This window comes from Bufo bufo, chromosome 1 (assembly GCF_905171765.1).
Source record: "Bufo bufo chromosome 1, aBufBuf1.1, whole genome shotgun sequence".
Lineage (NCBI taxonomy): Eukaryota > Metazoa > Chordata > Amphibia > Anura > Bufonidae > Bufo > Bufo bufo.
Window position 1 is genome coordinate 756,493,721 of NC_053389.1, and position 25,913 is coordinate 756,519,633.

The 25,913-nt window shown below is 44.3% G+C and overlaps 1 protein-coding gene across 1 annotated transcript; it reads left to right on the top strand.

Moving 5' to 3' along the window:
• The first annotated feature begins 1,914 nt into the window (after positions 1-1,914).
• SFRP1 (secreted frizzled related protein 1) lies at positions 1,915-25,913 on the top strand. Its single transcript, XM_040414548.1, has 3 exons — positions 1,915-2,785; positions 21,954-22,031; positions 24,846-25,913. Exons 1-3 carry the CDS (start codon positions 2,260-2,262, stop codon positions 25,166-25,168), a joined length of 927 nt encoding a protein of 308 aa, XP_040270482.1. The 5' UTR covers positions 1,915-2,259; the 3' UTR covers positions 25,169-25,913.

The window sequence follows — 25,913 nt, forward strand, 5'->3', positions numbered from 1 at the left end:
GACGCTAAAGTCCTGGCAGCCATGGTAAGGTGTAGCGGGGAGCGGGGGAGCAGCATACTTACCGTCCGTGCGGCTCCCCGGGCGCTCCAGAGTGACGTCAGGGCGCCCCACGCGCATGGATGACGTGATCGCATGGACACGTCATCCATGCGCATGGGGCGCTCTGACGTCATTCTGGAGCGCCCCGGGAGCCGCACGGACTGTAAGTATACTGCTCCCCCGCTCCCCACTACTACTATGGCAACCAGGACTTTAATAGCGTCCTGGCTGCCATAGTAACACTGAACGCATTTTGAAGACGGATCCGTCTTCAAATGCTTTCAGTTCACTTGCGTTGTTACGGATCCGGTGTGTAATTCCGGCAAATGGAGTACACGCCGGATCCGGACAACGCAAGTGTGAAAGAGCCCTAACTTGTACATTACACTGCAGAGTGGAAAATACGTGCATAATATGCACCATAGGGGTCATTTATTATGTGACGTACTTTTTGGCATACTTTTGTTGCAGATTTGGTCGCAAAGGGGAATCGCGGCAAAATCTGCGACTTTTCCCCACCACACCATTTTTCCAAGCGAGCTAAGATTTAAGCAAGTTGCGCGTCCGCCGGTAAAGCGCCTAAATTATGTAGAGGCCGGTGCCTCTACATAACTTAGGTGCATCAAGCGCCAGCGGACATGGACTAAGACCGTCGTCTAAATCACCAGTCTTAGTAAATGTCCCCCTATGTGCCTATAACCTAAGGGTACTAGCACGTGGTGTGTTTTTATGCAGAAAATCCACATGATATCAGGGTGAAAAACGAGATTAAAACTGCACATAAATCTGCACTATTTGTCATGATTTTGGTGTGGATTTTCAGTGTATGGAAGTCTATAGGGAAAATCACATTACGTCAGCCATGGAGCCGCACAGACAATTGACATGCTGTGGATTTTAAAGTACCTTCGTCTGCACGTACAAAATACGCAACGTGTACATGAGATTTGCAAATCTCATTAACTTTGCTGGTACTGTATTACACCTCGTTTTTTCCTGCAGGAAAAAAGCATGCATAATCCACACTGTGTGCAGGTAGCCTGAGGGTGCGGTGGAGTAACACATGCTCAGTACAGTAGATTACTCATTGGATCCATTGCAGACAGGGATTAAAGGGGTTATCCGAGACTAGAAAATGTCCCCCATATGCCCGGGACCCTCACAATGAATATACTTTCCTGGCTCCCCGCTCCCTGCGCAGCTCCTGGTCCCCGCACTGCCGCTCATGCTTCTCCCCATGCTCTGATGAGAACATCCGGTGTCGGGGGTAGGCAGGCAGGGACGGGGACGAGCCTCCCTAGCATCAGCATCACCCGCGATGCTAGGGAGGCTGATCCCCGTCCCCGCCTGCTATTGGCTGCCCCCCCCCCCAACACCGGATGTTTTCATCAGCGCATGAGGAGAAGCAGCAGCGGCAGTGCGGGGACCATGAGTGGCGCGGGGAGTGGGGAGCCAGGTAAGTATATTCATTGTGAGGGGCCCAGGCATATGGGGGACATTTTCTAGTCTCGGATAACCCCTTTAATGTCAATGATAATCTCTGTACAGCAATACGGAACACGTTGGTGCTATGCGAGTTAGAAGAAATCAATGAAACCAATAACATCCAGTCATTTACCTGTGACGATTACGATCCGACATTTTTCCGTCACACTGTATCTGCTCCAAGTGTTATAAAGACCCCCTCTGTAATCATATCCCCGGGGGGTGGCTGTGCAGGTAATGGTTCAGCATTTGGGTCGTTCCTGTGACTTGTGAGTGACACTTGTAAATGAATGACGCCTTGAGGAGAAGTGATAGGGGGAGGCGTGGAGGATAGGAGATTCAGTCTGGGAGGATGGGAGAAGTGAGAGAGACTGCCAGTGGGCAGCGTGCAAGGAGACATGAAGGGCTGGACATCACAAATGTGAGAGGAAAGTAACAGAGAGAGTGTGACACAAGGAGGAGAAAGGGAGGAGTAGAGGAAGGACTGCACTTCTCTCATTGGATCTGCCCGGCTCTTTCTTGGCTAACAGTTACTGCTCTCTGTTCTCCAATATCAAACTGTTCAGACCCAGCAAGAAGCTCAACGACCCTCCAGACCATTGTACTGCGCCACCTCACAGTCAGCACCATTTACTTCCACAGGGAGCTGCGACTGACTACTCCATTTATTGGGATTCATCAAAAACTTTTACAAACTTTTCCTAGATTTTTGTTTGTGTAGGAGGTAGGAAGACCATGTCACCGAAGGGTGGCGTTTGGCCCTTGCTTCTGCTGTGGGTCACACCTGGGCTTCTTTCTCGAGAACCTCAACCAAGTGAGTATGACTACGTAGGATTCCAGCCAGAGATGGTTCGTCACTACCAAACTGGAAGGTTTTATTCCCGAACGCCTCAGTGCGTGGACATTCCCCAGGATTTAGCACTGTGCCATGGAGTGGGGTACCACAAGATGGTACTGCCCAACCTTCTCGACCATGAGACCATGGTAGAGGTGAAGTACCAAGCCAGCAGCTGGGTTCCTCTGCTGAGCAAGAACTGCCATCCGGGCACACAGATCTTCCTGTGCTCCCTCTTTGCCCCGGTATGCCTGGAGCAGCCTCTCTACCCATGCCGCTGGTTATGTGAGGAGGTCCGAGATGCTTGTGAGCCGGTCATGCAGTACTTTGGCTTCCCCTGGCCCGATATGCTTCGCTGTGATCAGTACCCACGGGAGGACGTTTGCATTGCCTCACCAAATGCCACCCAAGCCCCACGTCCACGAAGTAAGTATCACAAACTATGTCAAGGTCGTTGCCTTTACTTTCATACTTATCCCTTGTGCCCTTATTGTTTCACCGCACTCTGATCTAAAAATGTAGCAGTGCTGAATGTGTCAATTAACTCTTTGTAAGTTTAATTCACTACATTGTGATACAGATAAGGTTGTAGACTTCAGTGCAGGGCGCCGATCGCCCACTGGAAAAATTGCATTGATAATAATCTAGTGGATATGGGTAGCTCTACACTATGTATAAATCCAGCCGTACCTCATTTTACTGTATAAGGACTACGGCACTTCCATTCCAATACATATTAGGCGCTATATGACATTTCACTCGCTAGTCTGTAGTAACAAACTCAGAAATAGTGTTGCGAGAACTTGTGTTTTCATGTTTGGCGTACAAGGTTCGTGTTATCGAAGAATTCCGTTATGGACCATGGTCCGTGGTAGCGGAATCCATAACTGGAATTCTTAGATAACCCGAACCTTGTACGCCAAACATGAAAACACAAGTTCTCTCAACACTAGTCCTGAATCAAAAAAAATGATTGTTGCTGAAAGGAGTCGTAAAATGCACCATGAAGACAAGGTGCCATGGAGAAGACAAGTTTGTCTAACATGCCAAGCAAGGTCCGGCAAATGAATCACCCCATGGGTCCCAATTCAAGCAGAGCGTTTTTTGGAATTCTGATACTTAGGTATGTAGTGTATGTTCACATGCTGCAGATTTATTGCAGAGACTTCTACATCTGTCCCATTCATCTAAGTGGGGTTTGCAGAGATCCACGCACACGTTCCTTCCAGATGTACAGAATGGATTTTTCGCTTGGAGAAATGTCTGCAGCACTTGTGAATATACCTTTGCAGATCATGTGTACTTTTATGAAGTTGGAGAATATCTTAAATGTGACAGGTTTGTGCATTTATCCCCCCCCCCCCCCCCCTCCCCCACACACACACACACAGATTTCTGTAGCGGAAAAAACATAGAACCCCTCAAAATAAAGAAAAAGTTTGGCAAAAAAAACAGATGCAATACATTGTTGCGTTAGAATGTCCCTACAATCACAGTAGGGACTGCATGTAAGCTGCACCATTATCAGTGTAAGTTTTGCGGTCCGTTTTTCACGGATCCGTTGTTCCGTTTTTTGTTTCCGTTGTGTTTCCGTTTCGGTTCCGTTTTCCCGTATGGCATATACAGTAATTACATAGAACAAATTTCGCTGGGCATAACACTTTCAATAGATACGGAAGATGTACGGACGCATTCCGTTTTTTTTGCGGACCCATTGACTTTAATGGAGCCACGGAACGTGATTTGCGGCCAAATATAGGACATGTTCTATCTTTGCACGGAACGGAGATACGGAAACACGGAAACTGAATGCATACGGAGTACATTCGTTCTTTTTTGCGGACCCATTGAAATGAATGGTTCCGTATACGGAACGCAAAAAATGGCCCGCAAAATGGAAAAAAAAAACGGTAGTGTGAAAGAGGCCTAAGGGTGGCCGCAGATTTAGTGCGGAAAAACCGCAGGCAAATCTCATGTACACTTAGCTTTTTTTCTTAGGTGCGGAAATTGACCTGCTGTGCAGATTTTGACTCTGCAGCATGGCAATTGTTGCGTTTTTCTCGTGCAGATTTCAACCTTTCCACTGGAAGGGTGAGGCTAGGTTCATACATTTTTATATAAAAAATCTGCGCCAAAAACGCACGCAGGACTTCCCTATTGCTTTCAATGGGAGATCTGCCTGTTAATCCATGCACCATGGAAAAAAGAACTGTCCTGTCCATTCTTGACCCGGATTCCATGCAAAAATCTGCACCCAGAAGTCCACTGAAAATGGCCAGGAGTGAACATCTTTGCTGAAACTGCACTAAAAACTGTGTTGTTAAAAAAACACGTCAGGAAAAAAAACTGCTTGGAAAAACCTGGTGCGGATTCCGCGGCAGGTTTTTTTCAGTGCTGAAAATACCCTGTGTGAACCTAGCCTGAGATCCGGGGAAAATCGGTTTCAAAACAATGCATAAAGAAACGCAATAAATAGAGTGGATTTATGTACATTTTGTGTGCAGATTTCATGCGGATTTTGTGCACATGAATCTACACTGTGTGCAGCCATTCTTATGGTCTGTGCACACCTAGTAGCAGCAAAGTGCAGGAGAATTAAAAAAATCTAATCTGCATCATGTCAGTTCTTTCTGCGGATTTCACCGCGTAGGGTGAAACCTGCCGCAGAATCCATATATGAAACCTTCTACATGTTAGGTTCTATATGTATATGGCATGCTTTAGTATTAGAGGCTGCGTTGTCATCAGTGCATCTAACATTATACAGAATAGGGAGACTGGTAATCCCTTAATATAGTTTTGTTAATAAACATTTTAAAAAAGTTTGTGCCAGAAATATCCAGTACTTAGTAGATACACACCCTCACGTCTGCTCACGACAATGAACCTATAGGGGAACACAATTCCTCATTATTATTTTTGGCACACAACCGCTTAACGCGAGCATACCCTTTAATTAACAGCTTTACTGACGTTGACCCTCTCGCATGATGAGGCAGTGGTATAGGTTTTACTGACAATCGTCTCCTGTTATGCGGGAATGTGCCGTCCTTGTTACTAGCGGTAGCATACAGATGGCAATATGGCCGTTCACTGACAGTAGGATCCCTTTGTGCTGACGCATGGGATTCTCCTGCCCGGCTTTCATCTCATTGGGGGCTATTTACCAACGGAGCCATTTATTTCATTGCCTAACCTGCACTCATGAACGCTTATTGTTTCAACTGCTCTTTGTCACTTATGTCCCACTGTCCCCTCATTCAACATACTTGTGATTCTCCGTGCTGTTCATAGACACAGAGGGGGTCCACGTAAGGTCCGCCACCACAACTAAGGGTCCATTCACACGTCCGCAAGTGTTTTATGGTCCGCAAATTGCAGATGCGCAAAACACGGACACCGGCCATGTGCTTTCCGCATTTTGCAGACCGCACATGGCCGGCACTTTAATTGAAATGCCATTTCTTGTCCGTGTCTGCAGACATGAATAGGACATGTTCTATTTTTTTGCGGAACGGAAGTGTGGATGTGGAACGGAAGTGCGGATGCGGATAGCACACTGTGTGCTGTCCGCATCTTTTGCAGCCCCATTGAAAATTAATCGGTCCGGATCCGATCCGCAACATTGCGGAATGGATCCAGACCCATTTGGCAGACGTGTGAATGGACCCCAATTCTTTTTATCATTTGCATGCATCAAAAATGAAAAACAAAGTAAACCTTGGTAATAGTGTTGAGTGAAGTGAAGCATTTGAAATGGAATTCGGCGCTAAAGTTAGGAAAACTTTGATTTGCAACGAATCCGAATTTCCTCGCGCTTAGTCGGAAAGAATAAGTATTTCCTAAAATGGCAGTTGCACATGTTACACGTGAAAGTAAGAAGCCCGGGAACGTGAGATCACCTATAATGCCGTGCAGCCAGCCAATCCGCAAATAGCTATCTCATGTGATGTCACAGCCCTATAAAACCTTCATCCCGTTCGGTCTCCGCTATTGTGATGTGAGCTGAGCATAGTGAAAGATATTGTAAGCGCTCATGCGCTAGGGGCAGTGTTGCTGAAAATCATTAATAGAAGAATATTGGAGAGGGAGACTGCAGGGAGACTGCAGAGAGAGTGCAGGGAGACTGCAGAGAGAGTGCAGGGAGACTGCAGGGAGAGTACAGGGAGACTGCAGAGAGAGTGCAGGGAGACTGCAGAGAGACTGCAGAGAGAGTACAGGGAGACTGCAGAGAGAGTGCAGGGAGACTGCAGAGAGAGTGCAGGGAGACTGCAGGGAGAGTACAGGGAGACTGCAGAGAGAGTGCAGGGAGACTGCAGAGAGAGTACAGGGAGACTGCAGAGAGAGTACAGGGAGACTGCAGAGAGAGTACAGGGAGACTGCAGGGAGAGTACAGGGAGACTTATTCTGGGTCAGTTTTATTTATTTAATCCTACATTTACTTATTCCAACATTAACCATAAATGTAATACAATACCAATAAGATGAAAGTCTTTATTATTCCACAGCCTCTAGTAAATGGACAGCGCTGTTCTTGGTAAGCTGCAAGGAGGCCATGACGCTCACTGGAGCACTGTGGTCTTCTCAAACAGATGCTTGAGTGGGAGGCCGCTGGGTGTCGGATTCCCACTGATCTAATGTTGATGGCCTATCCTGGAAAACCCCTTTAAAAGCAAAAAGGAGCAATCACTGCTGTCCAAGATGAACACAATATTTATTAGCAAAATTGAATGTATACAAAGAGCATAATAATGGATGTTAGCACCATACTGAAAGAGATGCATGAAAACCTGTCCCAGATCAGCATAAATCGCCCCTGTGGTTCATACCCCCTGGATATCTAGTGCCAAGGCATAGGATGCAGAAAAATGCATTTCTGCAGAGGTCCTGTGTTCATCATGACCATACATGCAGTGCCTGCCATATGCCCTCCAAAAATACAGCTAGTTATTACTCACTTATCACCTAAATTGACAAGATAATGGAGGCCAGATCGCCGAATACCCAGATCTGTCTAATCTGACGAAATACACGTGTGCCCAAATTGACTGTAGGGTAAATGCTCATTATTAGTGACCTTTTAACTTGTATCACCAACACACTCTTGAAGTGACCTTGATTGGCAAAGTCCAGGGAAACACACTGGTCTGTGACTGTCAGCTCTCAAGTCTAACATGGACTAATAAACACTAATATGGGACTATTTACAGTTTCATATACGGTATTCAATATAGATTTTTGTGATTAAACAAAAGCACTAAATATGGTGTTAGATACATGTTTGGGGTCATGTAAGGAAGGCTAAAGATGGCCATAGAAGTTTTTTGCCTATACATAAAGTTAATGTGGACAATCCTTACCATTTTACCAACCAGTATTTCATCCAGACTCATTGGATTGACTGGTAGAAACCTGTTGATCAGAACATTTATGGGGCAAACTTTGAAACTGCTTCGTTTTGGACAATTCTTTTTTGTTTCAGTGAGCTGATTATAGGATTTGTCATTGCTGAAAGGCCCAGGGATCAGAATTATTGCGGAACCTTGAAGCAAGTGTTTACTTCCCCGCAGCACTATTACAAGGGGAATAAAGGCATTGTACAGTTCTTCCTATAATCAATGGGTTGTAGCTACTGTACTCTCTGCTCTGTGTAAGGGATCGATACTCAGGACAGTGATCTGGAAAGAGCTGTTCATCTCCTCATACAGGTTCATGGTTTGGCAGCACATCCCTGTTTAGGGCTCATGCACACAAACGTATATTTTTTTCTGTGTCCGTTCAGTTTTTTTGTGGCCCGTAATCATTCACTTCAATGAGTCCGCAAAAAAAAAAAACGGAAATGACTCTGTGTGCATTCTGTTTCCGTATGTCTGCATGGCCGTTCCGCAAAAAAGATAGAACATGTCCTATTCTTGTCCGCTTTGCGGACAATAGATCCGCAAAAAAAACGGATGCAATATGGATGTCACTTCTATAGGAGCGATCCGTCCCATTCCTTGGGTGTATTTACACCTGCTCACCGCTGCAGAGGCGACGGCGAGAAGGTAAACAGTGAATAGGAGGCAGCGATGGCACGGCGCGTGCCTCCTCTTCAAACAGCTGATCGGCAGGGGTGGCGGGTGGCGGACCCCCGCCGATCTGATATTGATGACCTATCCTGACGATAGGTCATCAATATTAAAAGCCCGGAGAACCCCTTTAATACAGAATGCAAAGTACAATGTCAATTGAGGGTTAAAAAATAATAAAAACATTACTCACCCTATCCACTTGATTGCGCAGACGGGATCCTCTTCTTTGTTCTTCTTGAAGGACCTGCAAAAGGACCTTCACTGACCTATCTTCATTCAGCAGGACCTGCGCTGACGTCACCGCGCTCACCACATGGTGAGCGCAATGACGTCAAGCGAAGGTCCTTTTGCAGGTCCTTCAAGAAGAACAAAGAAGAGGATCCCGGCTGCGCGATCAAGTGGATGAGGTGAGTAATGTTTTTATTATTTTTTAATCCTTAATTGACATTGGACTTTGCATTCTGTATTAAAGAATACTATTACTTTCCCTTATAACCATGTTATAATGGAAAATAATAAAATCTACACAAACCCGAACTTCAGTGAAGAAGTCCAGGTTCGGGTCTGGGTACCACATTCAGTTTTTTCTCACGCGCGTGCAAAACGCAATGCACTCGCGCGGAAAAAACTGAACAACGGAACGCGATTGCAAAACTGAATGAAATTGCGTGTCTACTCGCATCCGGCCCTCACCCGCGACGCCCGTGTGAAAGAGGCCTTATAGTTCCCACATGCTACAACCAAATTCCTAAATACCACTATACTCCACTAAATAATACACTAAACGGCACAACCTTTCATTGGGGCCAGCTAATTGTATGGGTGGCGGGGGCTCCTGGCTCTCAGATGATGTCGGGACAAAGAAGGAAAGTTAATTTTCAATGCCTTGTCCTTTACTTCTGCTGGAAGATAAGCTGCCATCCAATGTGTCTGGCAGCCTTTGTCCCCTCTTGGGCTCTTGCCATTGAAAATGCATGCTTGGCCAAACCAAGCATGCGTGTGTATGGGGGAGTAAGGAGATGTAGCGGTCGGCTAAACGAGAGTTCAACTGACAGCACCTTTGGGAGCTCCAAGGAAATTGAGGCCCGGTAAATCTGAGTATATATCAGACATTCACAATGAAGATGGGGCCTACTACATTCCATAAAACCCAGAAGTATGCAACACCTAGAAGGAGGCCAAGGGTCTGTCTGCAGAGCTCCCCCCTCTCCTGTGCAAACACATCTTATCTCTATAAGCCCAGCAGGATAAACATTTACATTTAAATGGGCAGGGGAGGGAAGTGTTAGTGCAGAGGTGAGAAGAAGTCCTGACCACATCACAGCTCATATCCTCACTGCTTATACTAACTACTGAGTGGGCTCATTAAGGAGGGGTTATTTGATCACTACCCAACCCACTCTGAGTGACCTTCTCTACTATACTTTGAAACCCCAAATTTAATACAGATAAGAGCCAAGTGTCTGTTTTCTTTCCCTGGCACTCCCTCAGTGACCCTTGGCTTTTTCATACTTTAGGAAATGTGTCTTGTGTCTGACCTTCAGTAGTCAGGCTCTGATGAATGTACTCACATGTAATGTTTGTCAAATTGGATAGCACTCGCCCTAGCTTACGGTCTTGCCATGTGTTTCACCCAGCCGAGTAAAGGTGGAAAAAGACGTGAGGCTATGTTCAGATCTGCATTCTGGGCTCCTTCAGAGGTGCTGTCACATTTGACTGCAAATATAGAGCCTGTCTTGCCATAAAAGCATTAGAATCCTTTGGTGGAACTCCAACGAACTCCATTATATGTCGAGGCTCCTTCAGTCAGTTGATTGGATAGGATACCATTGATCAGATATAGTCCAACAATATTATAGTCCTGGAAAACGTGTTTAAAATAGGCTGCACTTGGGTGTCACGCTTTAGTGTGGGAGGGAAACACCACACCGAGCATAAGAGGGAAGGGGGGAACAGGGAATCAGGCCTGAGAACTAGGGAAGGAAGTTGGACACCTCCTAGTGAAAACCCTAACCAAATTCCTGACTAACTACCAGTATGAACAGACCCCAGAGGTAGGTGTGTTCATACACAGGAATACCTAGAGTCCTATCTAGCCCTATAGGACCCTGGTACTAATGGCAGGGACGAGACTACCTGTTCCTCCAAAAGGAAGGACGAACAGGAGTCTTCTACAGGCCTAATACAAACAATAGGGAAATGCAACACACAGAACCCAAACAAAATACAAAAGGGAAAGGAAAGACTTAACTTCAAAGGACCAATGGAAGCACCAGGAACTCCGCCGAGATCCACACACCAGCTATCCACAACTGAAACTTATGCTATAAACCGCACAGCATTGTGGGAAAAGCAACAATAAATAAGGAAGGTTAAATGACCACATTAGCAACACCTGGAGGCAAGGGGTGTGGCCATTACCAGAAACAACACAGACGCCTATGGATCCACAAGGAAAACATGTCAGATCAAACCACGTGTTGCCAGTCTCACCGATCTCCTGCCACGTGTTGCGGGAACGTCCGTGACATTGGGTTAAACCAAGCTCTGTTCACATTTGTATTTTTTTACGGTCTTAAGGTCTAAGTAGTCTGTTGTTGGCCAAACCTACCTCTTTTTTAGTGGGACCAGCCAACAGTCTAATGTGTATGGGGAGTTTCCGATTTTTCTCCAACAGATAACGTTTAGGGATATAAGGATCACACAAGTTGACTTTCAAAGCCCGATCCTTTTGTTCTACTGGGAGATAAGCCGCTAACAGAAGTATCTGGCAGCAGATTTCCCCTCACTCTCCATTGAAAACACAAAAAAAAATATGCTTGTCCAAATTAAGCATTCGTGTGTATGGTGGAGTCGGTAGACATAGTGGTCAACAGCTATTAAAGGTGTATAGGCACCTTTAGAGCTAATGCCTTGTTACAATTAGTATCATAGCTTCCTCGGGCAACGGCTTATCTCCTGTCTGATCAGTTGTTGGGTTCTGCCAACTTACATCTAGTGTGTATGGACAACTGTAGCCCCTTGAAGACATTCTCAAGAAAAATCTGCCTTGAATTAGGTGTTCTTCTAAAAGCAGGGCTGCCAATGTGCTGACAAAAGCTTTGTACCAGTCACTCCATTTTCAGGCCCATCTCTGTCATCAGATTTTTCTCCAATACCTCTACAAAAAGCCCCATTCTTTCTGGACAGTGGGGGGCATATAATATGTACTATTAAGGGAATGTTGTTCCTTCCCAAAAACTGGCTGCTCGTTCAGTGGGGGTGTTCAACTCTACAGTATAAGAATGAGCGATGACTACAGCAGCTGCATTGTCTCGGGGCAGCAGAATGCCGTTTAAACAGCACAATCTGTTGCTAAGAAATTATAATTTATTTGCTTGCACAAACGACTGTTTCACCTGAAACAGCTGCACCTTTATTATCGTGAAGGAGCATTTGTAAGAACGTTCATCCCCGATAATCTGCCCGACAATTTGGCCATGCAAACCCTCCATTAGATTTTGGAATCTTGACCTTGTTTAGTTCTGGCTTGCTTGCTTTAATCTGTTCCTAAAAACAGTCATTCTTCTGTAACATTTAAAGGTCACTCCACTAAACTCATAATTTTTTTTTTGTCTCCTTATAATCCTTAGGGTCCATTCACACGTCCGTTTTTTCTTTCCTGATCTGTTCCGTTTTTTCAGGAACAGATCTGGACCAGATCTGGACCCATTCATTTTCAATGGGTCCTGGAAAAAAACGGACAGCTCAATGTCTGATTTTTTTCAGGACCCATTGAAAATGAATGGGTCCAGATCTGGTCCAGATCTGTTCCTGAAAAAACGGAACAGATCAGGAAAGAAAAAACGGACGTGTGAATGGACCCTTATGCTGCGATTTCTCAATATATAGGGCTATTACTCAGTTTGGTTCAGTAGTTATATAAAAAAACGGACTTTTATAATATGCAAATTACCTCTCTAGCAGCAGGTAGGGCGGCTACCTGCTGCTAGCAGCCGCATCCTCCATTCATAATGACGCCCCCTCCTCATGTTGATTGACAGGGCCAGCGGACGCGCTCGTTCTCTGACTGGCCCTGTCTGCGTTTTAAATCTCGCGCCGGTCTTCATTTGGCGCAGGCGCACTCAGTGGAGGACGCTCGCTCGGCCGCTCCATCCTCAGTGCGCCTGCGCCGGGTGTACATGTGACGTCATCGGCGCAGGCGCACCGAGGATGGAGCGGCCGATCGAGCGTCCTCCACTGAGTGCGCCTGCGCCAAATGAAGACCGGCGCGAGATTTAAAACGCAGACAGGGCCAGTCAGAGAACGAGCGCGTCCGCTGGCCCTGTCAATCAACATGAGGATGGGGCGTCATTATGAATGGAGGATGCGGCTGCTAGCAGCAGGTAGCCGCCCTACCTGCTGCTAGAGAGGTAATTTGCATATTATAAAAGTCTGTTTTTTGATATAACTACTGAACCAAACTGAGTAATAGCCCTATATATTGAGAAATCGCAGCATAAGGATTTTAAGGAGACAAAAAAAAAAAAAAAGAGTTTAGTGGAGTGACAGAAGCCCTTTAAAACCCTGTGTGCAAGAGTCTGTTTGCAACAGGAGAAGAAGAGGGGGTGGTGTTGACACAAGGCAGGGCTTCCATCTATTCTGCAATGTCAGTTTGGGAATAGAAGTGGTACACAAGGAGATAACACCAATTTGAAAACTAAATGCCAATATACCTTGGTAGTACAATGTTAAAAGCCATCTTATGTCCCATCAGAAGAACTTCATGACATTTTCATTGTGGTTCTGAAAAATCATACCTATATTGCCCATAGAAAAGTGTTTCCCTCATTACAAACATTATGCATCAGGGTCAGACAAGGCCACCAGCGTACCAGAGGATCTTCTTCTGGGACCAGACTCTGTGAAAGGTCCAGCAGAAGACAATCCCACTTGGATCTGCCTTTGGAGCCAATCACTTGTCATTATGGTCTATTTTTTATGGGCTGATTCACAAATAACCTATTACATCTTACTGAATATATATGTCATGTGTGTGCAATGATAACAAAGATGGCAATGAAATACTTGTTCCATAGATGGAGGGTGGACAGTGCTGGACTGGGGTTCCTTAGGGTGACTAGAAGAAATGATTTTGGTGCCCCACCCTCCAATTTTACAGAATATGTTTACTCTTTATCGTAAACTTTGTTGCTAACATTAAAGAGGTCGATCTATGAACAACATGGGGGGGGGGGGGGGGGGGTGACTGATGTAACCCCCAGTGATTAGGAGAAAGGGGGTGTTCTGCTTGAATGAAGTGGTGGTGTGCATATATACTGCTTCATTCACTGGCTATAGGACTGATGAGAACAGCGGTTGGCTATCTCAGTCAGTCCCACAGAAGTAAAGAGAGTGGTGGTCTTGATTGTGCTCTAACACTTCATTCACACAAGGGACCTGGGAACCCTCGTTCTTTTGATTGATGATGGTGTCAGAGGTTGGATCCCCAGTAATGCGTTTATCACCTACCCTATGATGTACTGTATATTGTTTGTGGGCAAGCATCAGTTACATGTAGGCGTAAAAGGCTCAATATAGGACTAAAATACCTTGGATCCACTAAATAAAATGAGTCTGAAAGACCAGCATACATCTATACAAATCAAGTGCATGCCCACTTTTAATTGTATTGTAAACTATACTGTTATCATTGTACACATCAACACTAAGGGTTTATAAGCTGATTGTTCATTAACACTCTAGAAGTTTTTATACTCCCTGCTTCTGTAGAAAACCATTATAATGTCAGAGCCTGGGCCCACCAAAGAATTCTTTGACCTTTGGGAGGCCATTCCATCCTTGAATAGGTTATTTGTAAATCAACTCATGAGAAATACAGTAGACTGCATTAGAAAGTGTATCCACATTGAGTTCCAAATAGGGTTGCCTACTGTTGAATCTTTGGGGATCATTGTGTCAGAGCTTTGCCCCTTCTGAAGATCCTATGGTTCTGTGGTGGACCAGTCCAGTCTAAAGGTAGACCCTTAGAATAATTTCCTCTAGTAAAACAAATAGACCCCAGTCTTATACCACCCTCCATTGTTTTACCATTGACATTTTTAGAAACAGGATGTACAAAATATGATAGTAGACTTCAGAGTTACAAATGGAGAAGAATTTAGAAGTGTGTCCAAAATACCCAATGGTTACTATATCCGAGAAAAAGCACCAAACAAAAGGCCCTCCTCCACATCATGCCTGCTGTCGAACTCTACTTGGCTTTCACCATTTTCGACTGAGTTACTAATTGAAATCTCTATGCCCATCCTGAAATGGTAAGACATGATAATAACATGTTGTGGAGGGTCAAGGTACATCAATCTATCCTTACACTAGACCTTAAATGGGTTGTCTCATCTGCTACAATGGGGGCATATCGAATATGCCCCCATTGTCTGATAGGTGCGGGTCTCACCGCTGGGACCTGCACCTATATTGAGAACAGAGCGGGCAAAGTGGTGGCTGAAGGACTCTGGTCCGGCCACCACCAAGCGCTCTCTGCATAGAAGTGAATGGGAGTGCACCACACACGACCGGTCACCGCTCCCATTCACTTCTATGAGCCTGACTGAAATAGCCGAGCCAGCTCTCTTCTATTTTCAGTGGCCCCAAAGAAATGAATACAGAGCGGCTGCGCATGTGCAGCGCGCTCTCCACCACTTTCAGGGCTCCGTTTAGGGACCCGCACCTATGACATTGTCTCAGATGAGACAACCCTTTTAACCTTAAAATTTAAAAATTTCATTGGCCAGTTTAAAACCAGATAGCATCACATATCCTTTCTTTTCTGATCTGTTTTTATTTTCTGATTGCAGCTTTATTTATTCTATTTTCTGATTATGGGGGCTGCCATCTTGCCTTAGTGGCCTTAGTTGTGCCTTTTTTTGTGGATTTTAATTTTTTTTTGCTTTCCCTTGTTAAAATGGAAGCCAAAATGAACCCTGCACAGAAAAGGAATAGGAGATGAGTAGTACAAAGGTCAATATGGTCACCTATTATAACAGGAGTATGCGCCACACCCCACACCTGGTGATGTGACCACATTGCTCTGGCCCGGCAGTAGGTATAGCAGTATTCTAAATTTAAACCTGGATGAGCTATGAGGCTGTTGATCAGCAGGGGGTAACTGACCAAGATAGCAGGGGGCCAATTGTACCCCAGCAGCTGAAGTTTTAATGATTAGACCCACCAGGGCAGTTGTCAGTCACAAAGGCCAATGCAGTAAAGCTGCAGCTGCCATAGGATTACCTTGAAAACTAGGTTGTCCATTAATTGCTGACTTTCATTATGACTTTGGATAGAATAGATTGTTTCTAAATTATAACAAAAAGTGAAGATATATGATTTCCACTGACCTGCAACTTAAACCTAATAAATTAAGATGCATGGCCAAGGTATAACCATTGGCTGAGCCATTACTTGGCCAATAGTCATCAGCAGCATTTTTCCAATGACATACAATAGATTTGCATTACATACATATTACCGTATTTAAAAAAAAAATCTCAAGGAAGTTTCTAGGAATGTAATTATACAAGTATGATCCTGTTTGTTGACTCCATGTTACTCCACATTAGACATTTTGACAGATCTACAGACATTATATTGACAAAAAGACTAATGGACAACTCTACAGGGACAATAGCCTATTTTCATTCTATTAGGTGGCCCAGTGGTGGGAACCTCTACCATTGCAGTATTGGGACTGTGGGTTCAGAATTAACCATGGCACCAACAAAAGGGGTGGCATGTTCTTTTGTGGTTTATGTGGTATTCTCCTTGGTATTCTTATCTAAGACATCTTCTAAAAGTGACCACAAAGTGTTTGTGATGGAAAAAGGTAAATTAGTGATGAAGAGCATGTGCTACATATAGAGGAAAAAAGCTTTCACCATCGTCATAGAGAAGGAATCTTTTCTGTAAGGGCAGTGAGATCATGGAACTTGCGGCCACATAATGTTCTGATGGTTGCTTTATTAAATAAGTTGAAGAGGGTCCTGGATGTTTTTCTTTCAAATAATAATATCACAAGTCATATAAAGTAGATTTCTGGAGAAGGGACATTGATTTGGGGATTGTTTTTGGCTTCCTCTGGATCAACATGACCAAAATATAAGATAGATTCAATGGACCTGTGTCTTCTTCCAACTTTACCAGCTATGTAGCTATGATCATATCTCATCAACGTCATCATTTTTGGTTTTCAGCGTTGAAAGAGAATAATGTTAACTTAATATAGTGATACCACCAGTTCATGTGTTCTCCTGCTTTGACTAATGGCTGCCATGCTGTTTGCGTGACTTTGGCATATTTATGAAGGACAGGCTGGGTGGGCTAATATTTATGTGATCAAATTTGTTGTACCCACTTGAAAGACAGCTGTGCTGTATGTGTTAGGGATTGCAACATGGAGCAGGAAGGATGAGTGAAATCCATTTACACATCAGAGCCTGATACAGAAGTCAAAGGGAGACAGTCAATTAAATGCGTCACTCGGAGTGTGAGTGTGACACCTTACACCACAACACCGAGAAGGGAGTTAAAATCATATAAAGAAGGGTGCTAATTCACACAACCTATAGGTGAAATTCCATAGCATCATAAGAAGGGTGAATAGCTGTAGCTGAAGCTCCTCATCTCTAATACAAAACCTCACAACCATCATGTTCTGTTTATAGTACTGGTGCCCTCCTATGTCACCAGGATCTGAGTACAACTGCAACCCCCGCCCACTCTACAATTAGCCCCCAATGACACATGTGCATCAATAACGTCGTCCATCAGGAATATGTTTTTTTTTTTTCAAAGGACCTTTATATTTGAGACTTTGAGGAAGAGAAACCCCTGACAAGTATCAGTGGGTTATGGACACATTATTGAGGTCATTAGCTCCTAGACCCCCAATATAATCTTCTCACATGTCTCAATGGCACATGAGAAAATTGTTAATTAAAAGGTATGCTTAGTTGGCTTTATTTTGGAAGATAATTGAACAGATTGGGCATCTTTCTCTATTATAGTAATGGTAACTCCCACTCTGCCAGCAGCAATCTAATCTTTATGAAGTAGTTTATTTTCTCATCTACATACGTTTTAGAGTTGTAGCCACATACCAATAACCAATGTTAATTTTGTACTTGGAAGTAGGGATCGACCGATATTGATTTTTTAGGGCCGATACCAATACCGATAATTTGTGAACTTTCAGGCCGATAGCCGATAATTTATACCGATATTCTGGGAATTTTCATTTTTGAGAAAAAAAAAAATTCCTACACAAATCTGCTGAAAATTAATATGTTTATTGTTAATGTGTATTTTTTTTGTTTATTGTTAATGTGTATTTTTTTTTTATAAATCTTTTTCATTTATACTTAATATTTTTGTGTTTTTTTTTTACTAACTTTTAACCCCCTTAGGGACTAGAACCCTTGTCCTATTCCCCCTGATAGATCTCTATCAGGGTGAATAGGATCTCACACTGTCCCTGCTGCTCTGTGCATAGTGCACACAGCAGCATGGAGCTGAACATGGCAGCCAGGGCTTCAATAGCGTCCTGGCTGCCATGGCAACCGATCGGAGCCCCAGGCTTACACAGCTGGGGCTCCGATCAGAGGAGCAGGGGAGAGGGGATCCTGTGGCCACTGCCACCAATGATTAATACTGGGTGGGGGGGGGCGCACTGCGCCACCAATGTTTTTACTATTGGCCGGGATTGGGATGGGGGTGGGGGGCGCACTGCGCCACCAATGATTAATACTGGGGGGCTTGGGGGGGCGCACTGCGCCACCAATGAAGATAAGTCTATCGATCATTCATATACAGGAGGCGGGAGCTGGCTGCAGAATCACATAGCCGGCTCCCGACCTCTATGAGCGGTAGCTGCGATCCGCGGCACCTGAGGAGTTAACTACCGCGGACCGCAGCTATTGCTCATAGAGGTCGGGAGCCGGCTATATGATTCTGCAGCCAGCTCCCGCCTCCTGTATATGAATGAATGAAAGGCTTATCTTCATTGGTGGCGCAGCGGCCACAGCCCCTCCCCTCCTCTTATGTTCTATCCCCTCATTGGCGGCAGCGGCAGCAGCAGCACAGGGGGAGGAGACACTGCTTCCTTCTCCCCTGTGCTGCGGAGGGAACACAGAGAGCGCTGTCAGCAGCGCGTTCTGTGTTCCCCATACGTTATCGGTATATCGGCAAAATTGATGCCGATACCGATAACGTTCAAAATCCTCAATATCGGCCGATAATATCGGCCAAACCGATAATCGGTCGATCCCTACTTGGAAGGATATCCGCTGACATCCAGTACTAAGTACTGCGCTCATTATGGTAAAATCTGAATTCAGTTAAGAAAACAGCTCACCACATTCCCTCCACATATAGAAAATAGCATATAATAGCCCCGAGCTATGTTATCACTCTGCCAAGCCAAGTGCGCATGTGTATCAGGAGCAACTTTAAAAAAAACATTAAACACAGAAAATGCACAAAAGAATAAAAAAAAAAAAATTGCATGTGTCCCTCCATCCCCTCCTTCCCCTTCATTTTATTTGGTTCCATAAATTAATACTAAGAACTATATAAAGAGATCTCTCTGTGTTTTAGGAGATCAGCCATGCTTCCCTCCTCCTCCTCCTCCTCCTCCCCCTCCTCCGGTCCTGTGTCTGGCTGTAAGACAAGTGGCTGAAGCAGGAGCCTCACTCCTCTGCTCTATCTGCAGTCGATTGTGAAGTCCTTTGCTAAGCCCCACCCTTCAGATGACCGCCCGCCAATGGTCCCTGTGTTCTGTGCAAGATTTCTACGGGACTGTTTGTGTCAGGATCATGCAGAAAACGCAGTGAGGACAACTATAGGAGTCATTTATGAACATCTGCGACTTCTTCCCCCTTCATACCCGGTCTAAAAAGGGGGCGTGGGCGGTGAAGGGGACGGGTCGGTAGGCTCGTCTCATTCATCATTTTCTATGCCTGGTATAGGCCGGCGCCTCTACACAACTTCGGCGATCCACCGCCAGTGCAGGGGCTTATTAAGAACGGCATCTAAAACGCCAGTCTTAATAAGCCCTTGCACTGGTGTAGAGTGTAGCACTTGCCTTGCACTGGAGCTGCTCAATAGTGAAAGGGCAAATAGCAGGTGGTGCTATACAGATAGATTTCAGTGAATAACTCAGTGGCTAGAATATATTTTTCATTACATGCAATTACAAAAGTATTCAGATCCAGGTGTTGGTTTGAAAAATGTAAAATTGTTTTTAATGGGACAACCCCTTTAAGCATCTCTGAGCCATGTCTCCTTATTGTGTTTAAAAAATATGCTAGACTGCCTGGCCTAAGGTCCTCTTACATGGGTTGATGATTGGGAATAGGCAAACACTTGTCTGTTGGCTGATCTTCATCATCATCATCATCATTTGTTGGCAGCACGTCTCCTCATGTAAACAGGGGATGTGCTGCACAAAATATGCAACTGTTCATATCCCCAGTCAGTTTGCATTTGTCAGCAGAACATCCCCTGTTTACATGGGAAAATGTGCTGCCAAAAAGCAAGTTGTTTTTTTTTTTTACTGTATAACAGATGCTATCTGCTGACAGAACTGCTTACCACTGGGATGTTTACATGGGGCAATGATCAGGAATGGATGTTCACAGGAACGTTAGTTCGGCCAATCATGAGTCCATGTAAAGGGCCTTTAAAGGGGTTGTCCCACAAAATATATTCTACGGTTTTCAAACCAGCACCTGGATCTGAATACTTTTGTAATTGCATTTAATTAAAAATGTAGCATAGCCACTGAGTTATTCAATAAAATGTATCTGTATAGCACCACCTGCAGTTTGTTTTTTCATATGTATTTGACCTGCTCACTGAGAAGGCCGCACATGCTCAGTTTCATCCTTCAGATGCCTCCTGAGCTGTGATAGGGAGACCTGAGACACGCCTCCTGAGCTGTGATAGGGAGGGCTGAGACACGCCTCCTGAGCTGTGATAGGGAGGCCATGGACATGCCCCCTTAGCTACAGCAGAAAAGACACTCCCCTTGAGCTGTCAGCTTGATAAATCTAGCAGAGCAATGAATGTGGAGATCTCTGGATCCATGTGAGGTACAGGGCTGGTTCTAGCTTTGTTAGAAAGAGACTGTCATGTCCTATATGATGTCTAATTTTCATTTTTTTTAAATTAGTCATGGGATAGCCACTTTAAGATAAAAACAAGCCACAGAACATCATGTGAAGGCTGGTAGTGACTAATACAGTTAGGAATCCTAGATTATCAAGACTAGAATGGTATAATGGTGGAACAACATCCAAAAAGAATGAGTTTATGAGAAAAAAATCCAACAAATAGAATTAGGAAGAAGTAAGTGTGCAATGTGCTCTCCTTCTAGGAGGAGATCAAGGTGATGCCTTCACCAGGTTTGAGCCTTCATGGATGAAAGATCTTTCTTGAAAAGAATGTTTTTAGAAAGATCATTTGTAAATGCATGGTTTCACTGAACACCTACAACTAGTTTGACCGACAGTAGTGGCCAATATGGACTAAAATGTATAGCCATGTCTGCAAAATTGTCGTTCACCAGATGATTGTTTGTTCTATTGCTATTCAACTATTAACCAAATTCTACCTAATGTGCATGGCCGTTTATAGGCCAAATTCTACTAGGTAGTGGAGTCTACAGATTTGTATTCTTGAGCCAGGGTGAGCAAATATTCTGAAAGGCTGAGTGCTACCTTACAAGGACCGAAGTAGTTTAGCCAATGAAGAAGGACGAGCAAACATGCGGCCATCAGCAAGGGGGCTGATTGTGTTTTGAAGGGACAAAAGTTTAGGAAAGGTTCATTTTGTGAATGAATATTAGTTTTATAGATGGCGTTAATGCCCTTCTGAAATAGTTTCCAAAAGGAGGAAATAAAAAAGATAGTTTTTTTTTTTTTAACCAAGATACTAATAAATGAAAACGAGGCAGCCATGTTTTTCTAATCCTCTACAACCCCTTTAAGTGTCGATTAGTAGGTTCACAAATGGTTTTAAAGGGAACCTGTCACCAGGATTTTGTGCATAGAGCTGAGGACATGGGTTGCTAGATGGCCGCTAGCACATCCGCAATACACAGTCCCCATAGCTCTGTGTGCTTTTATTGTGTCAAAAAAACAATATGATACATATGCAAATTAACCTGAGATGAGTCCTGTCCCTGACTCCTCTCACGTACAGGACTCATCTCAGGTTAATTTGCATATGTATCAAATCGTTTTTTTTTACACAATAAAAGCACACAGAGCTATGGGGACTGTGTATTGTGGATGTGCTAGCGGCCATCTAGCAACCCATGTCCTCAGCTCTATACCCAAAATCCAGGTGACAGGTTCCCTTTAAGAAACAAATGTCCATTTTGATGCATGAGCTCCAGGTGAATGTAGACAATCCCATCCTTAATATCTTCATGCATGTCTTAATGTATGTTTTTGTGTCTTATGCAGAGTCGGAGGTGTGTCCACAGTGCGACAGCGAGATAAAAGCCGATTCTCTCTATGAACACATGTGCGCCAGTGAATTTGGTAAGAGAGCACCTTACAGTACCGGACCATAGCAGGCTCTCTTGCTGTAATGCAGATCCATACAACACAGATCTGCAGCACGGAGATGTGCCCGAGGCTTTAATACGAGTTTTCGATTTAAAATGAACATACTGGTTGTGTTCCTTGTGTCTAGTGGATGGACTGTAATGTCACTTTAAGTCTCAGCAGACGCACAGGAAGATCTCACACCTGGCTCTTTGCTGTTCCAGCTGCTTGTAGGCTGGATTGATACTGCTGGGACATACTGTGTGATCTGCCTTAAAGTTAATTATTAGACCCCCACTGCAAGTGTGTACACAGACCTTAGCTGCAGTCTCATGGGCCCTTTCCTGGAACTCGCAGCAGTCGCAGTCCAGCTAAACGACGGGCGAGGACAGCTGTAGAAAGTCCCAGTCATTCCTTCCCTAAAGGGCCCACTGCACTGGTAGATTTATCAGATGATTGTCGGGAGAGAAGCGTTTCTTCCTGATACGTGCCTGCTCCTCAGTGGAGCAGACCCCTGCATTTACATGCAGTGATCTCCCCCACAGTACGGGGAGGAGCGAACGCTAATGCCATCACTCGTCCCCATACAGAATCATTGTTTGTCGGGAGCAAAGCCTGTTTAGATACCACAATCTGCTGCCGCAAACTATGGTTTTTTGGTGATAGCACAAATGATCATATTATATTCGCTCATCGGGTAATCGGCGGCACCTATTCACCGCCAGATAATCTCTAATGAGCGTTCATATGGCCACTGTAAAGGGGCATAAAAATACAGGCTCTCTTCACAGCTTCATATACAACGGGGAAGATTTCCTAATCCTACAGATGGCGTACACTTAGACGGGCTGCCTAGACCTGCACCAGATTTATTTCAGGGGCTCAGGCTGGATGATGAGTCTGGTGCAGGGACAGGCACTTCTCTCTGACTCTATATCATCTATTGGTTGGCTTAGTTTGAGACAGAATTTTACGCCAGAATTGTGGTACAATTTTGGGATAAATGTAGCCATTTACAGTTTATATTACCCACATATTCTACAGTGTATAGCACTGTAAATATTACTCACATTACTACCATGTATAGTATCCACATACTCTACAGTGTTTAGTACCCACATTTTCTACCGTATACAGTACCCACATATTTTACTGCATATACCCACATATATTACCATGTATAGTACCTGCATATTCTACCATGTTTAGTACTCACATATTCTACCATGTTTAGTACTCACATATTCTACATTGTATAGTACCCAATTATTCTACCATATACAGTACCCCCATATTCTACCTAGATATGTTATTGTACAATACCCACATATTCTACAGCACATAGTACGCACATATTGTACCATATACAGTACCCACATATTTTACAATATATAGCATCCACATATTTTACTGGGTATAGTATTCAAATATTCTACCGTATATAGTACCCACCTATGTTATAGTGCAGCAGTCAGCAACCTTTGGCACTCCAGATGTGGTGAAACTACAACTCCCAGCATGCTCCATTCACTTCTATAGAAGTTCTAAAAACAGCTAGGCAAGCGTGCATGCTGGGTGTCGTAGTTTCACCACAGCTGCAGTGCCGAAGGTTGCTGATCCGTGTTATAGTGTATAGTACTCACATATTTTAGCATATATAGTCCCTACCTATTGTACTGTATATAGTATCCAAATATTGTACCGTATATAGTACCCACATATTCTACAGTGTACAGGTGAAACTCAAAAAATCTGAATATTGTGCAAAAGTCCATTTATTTCAGTAATGCAAATTAAAAGGAATTGCATTAATGCAGCTTAAAATTAGAGTTTTGTGAAAAGGTTCAATATTCTAGGCTCAAAGTGTCACACTCTAGTCAGCTAGTTAATCCATACAGAGCAAAGGGCACCTCAAAATTGTGACTTTGGGGTTTCATAAGCTGTAAGCCATAATCATCCAAATTATAACAATTAAAGGCTTGAATATCTCGCTTTGCATGTAATGAGTCTCATATGTTAGTTTCATCTATTAAGTTGCATTACTGAAATAAATGAACTTTGCACAATATTCAAATTTTTCGAGTTTCACCTGTATAGCACCCACATATTCTTCTGTGTATAGTACTCACATATTCTAGCATACAGTATATAATACCCGCCTGTTTAACAGTGTATAGTACCCACTTTTGTGTGTGAAAACAATTAATAGGAATTAAAGGGGTTCTGCAGTTTGTTTAAACTGATGATCTATCCTCTGGATAGATCATCAGCATCTGATCGGCGGGGGTCCGACACCCGGGACCCCCCGCCGATCAGCTGTTTGAGAAGGCAGCGGCGCTCCAGCAGCGCCGCGGCCTTCTCACTGTTTACCGCTGGCCCAGTGATGTCACAACTTGTATCAACAGGCCTGGGCGGAGCTAAGCTCCATTCAAGTGAACAGAGCTTAGCCGCGCCCAGGTAAGTTGATACAAGTCGTGACGTCACTGGGCCAGCGGTAAATAGTGAGAAGGCCATGGCGCTTCTGGAGCGCCGCTGCCTTCTCAAAAAGCTGATCGTCGGGGGTCCCAGGTGTCGGAGCCTCGCTGATCAGATGCTGATGATCTATCCAGAGGATAGATCATCAGTTTAGACAAAGTGCAGAACCCCTTTAAAAGACCAAATCAGAAATAATGTGTCGTCATATGATGCATTGAAAGGTCTCCCATGAAGCACTGTATCCAAAGTAAAAGGACATAAGGGGTACTAGTAAATAGCCGAATAAAAAATATTATGAAGAGAACATATTCTTATGTCCTTTTCTTGTTTTAGCCCTGAAAGTTTCCATCCGGGAGGTCAAGAAGGACAATGGAGACCGCAAGTTGCTCCTACGTAAGAAGAAAGCACTGAAGAAAGGTCCTATCCAGAAGAAGGACTGGGGAGAGCTTGTCCTCTTCTTGAAGAATGGAGCGAATTGTCCATGTCCTCAGCTGGAGCAGTTGAGTGGTCAGTTCTTGGTCCTTGGTCGGAAAGTGAAGAACCAGCACATTCTCACTGCCATCCACAAATGGGACAAAAGCAACCGAGAGTTTAACCGATTCATGCGTAAAGTGAAAAAGAGCAAGTGTCCAAAACCTCACTCTGTCTTCATGTGAGGATCCTTCCTCTTTAAAGACACAACAAGGTCTGAGGGGGCTGGGACTCTGCAGCAGATCAGAGTGATGAGATGGCGCTGAGAGGGGAAGAAAAAATTCACCCTCTCTCTAAATCTTACAGACATTGGGGAGGGGGCATCTAATGATAGACTCTGGGACTGCCCAAAAACCACGGTAATAATTGTAATTCACGAGAAGGAAAATTAATTGTGAATTTCCAAGTCATCCAGCGACAAATCACCCCAGTCTAGTCTTAGAATTATCTATTAACAAGGCTTCTATCTCTTTTTACATTAAAGATCTTTCTTTAGTCACTAATTCTATAATAATTACAGGAGACACATTCATTCACTTATCCATTTGATCTGGGTTGAAGTTTTTCCCACTGGCCATATGATCATGAAATATAGACGATATATATTCTACCAGCCAAGGGGTTGTCCATAAACAGCACCACTCTTGGTAATGTACTGTGTTTGGTATTGCAGCTCAGGTTGTAGACCAAAGGAGCACCAGACTTAAAGGGGCATTCCCACTTTAGACAGCATGCTTGGCTCTTCCTGTTAATGGGTTAGCAGCGGACATGCATGGCCATTTCATTCTCACTTGGATGCAGGGCCTGCCTCCCAGGGGTGTAGCTATAGGGGGTGCAGAGGTAGCAGTCACTACCGGGCCCAGGAGCCTGATGGGGCCCAAAGACCCTTGTGCCTCATAAGAAGACACCAGTATTATAGAAAGTGCATGC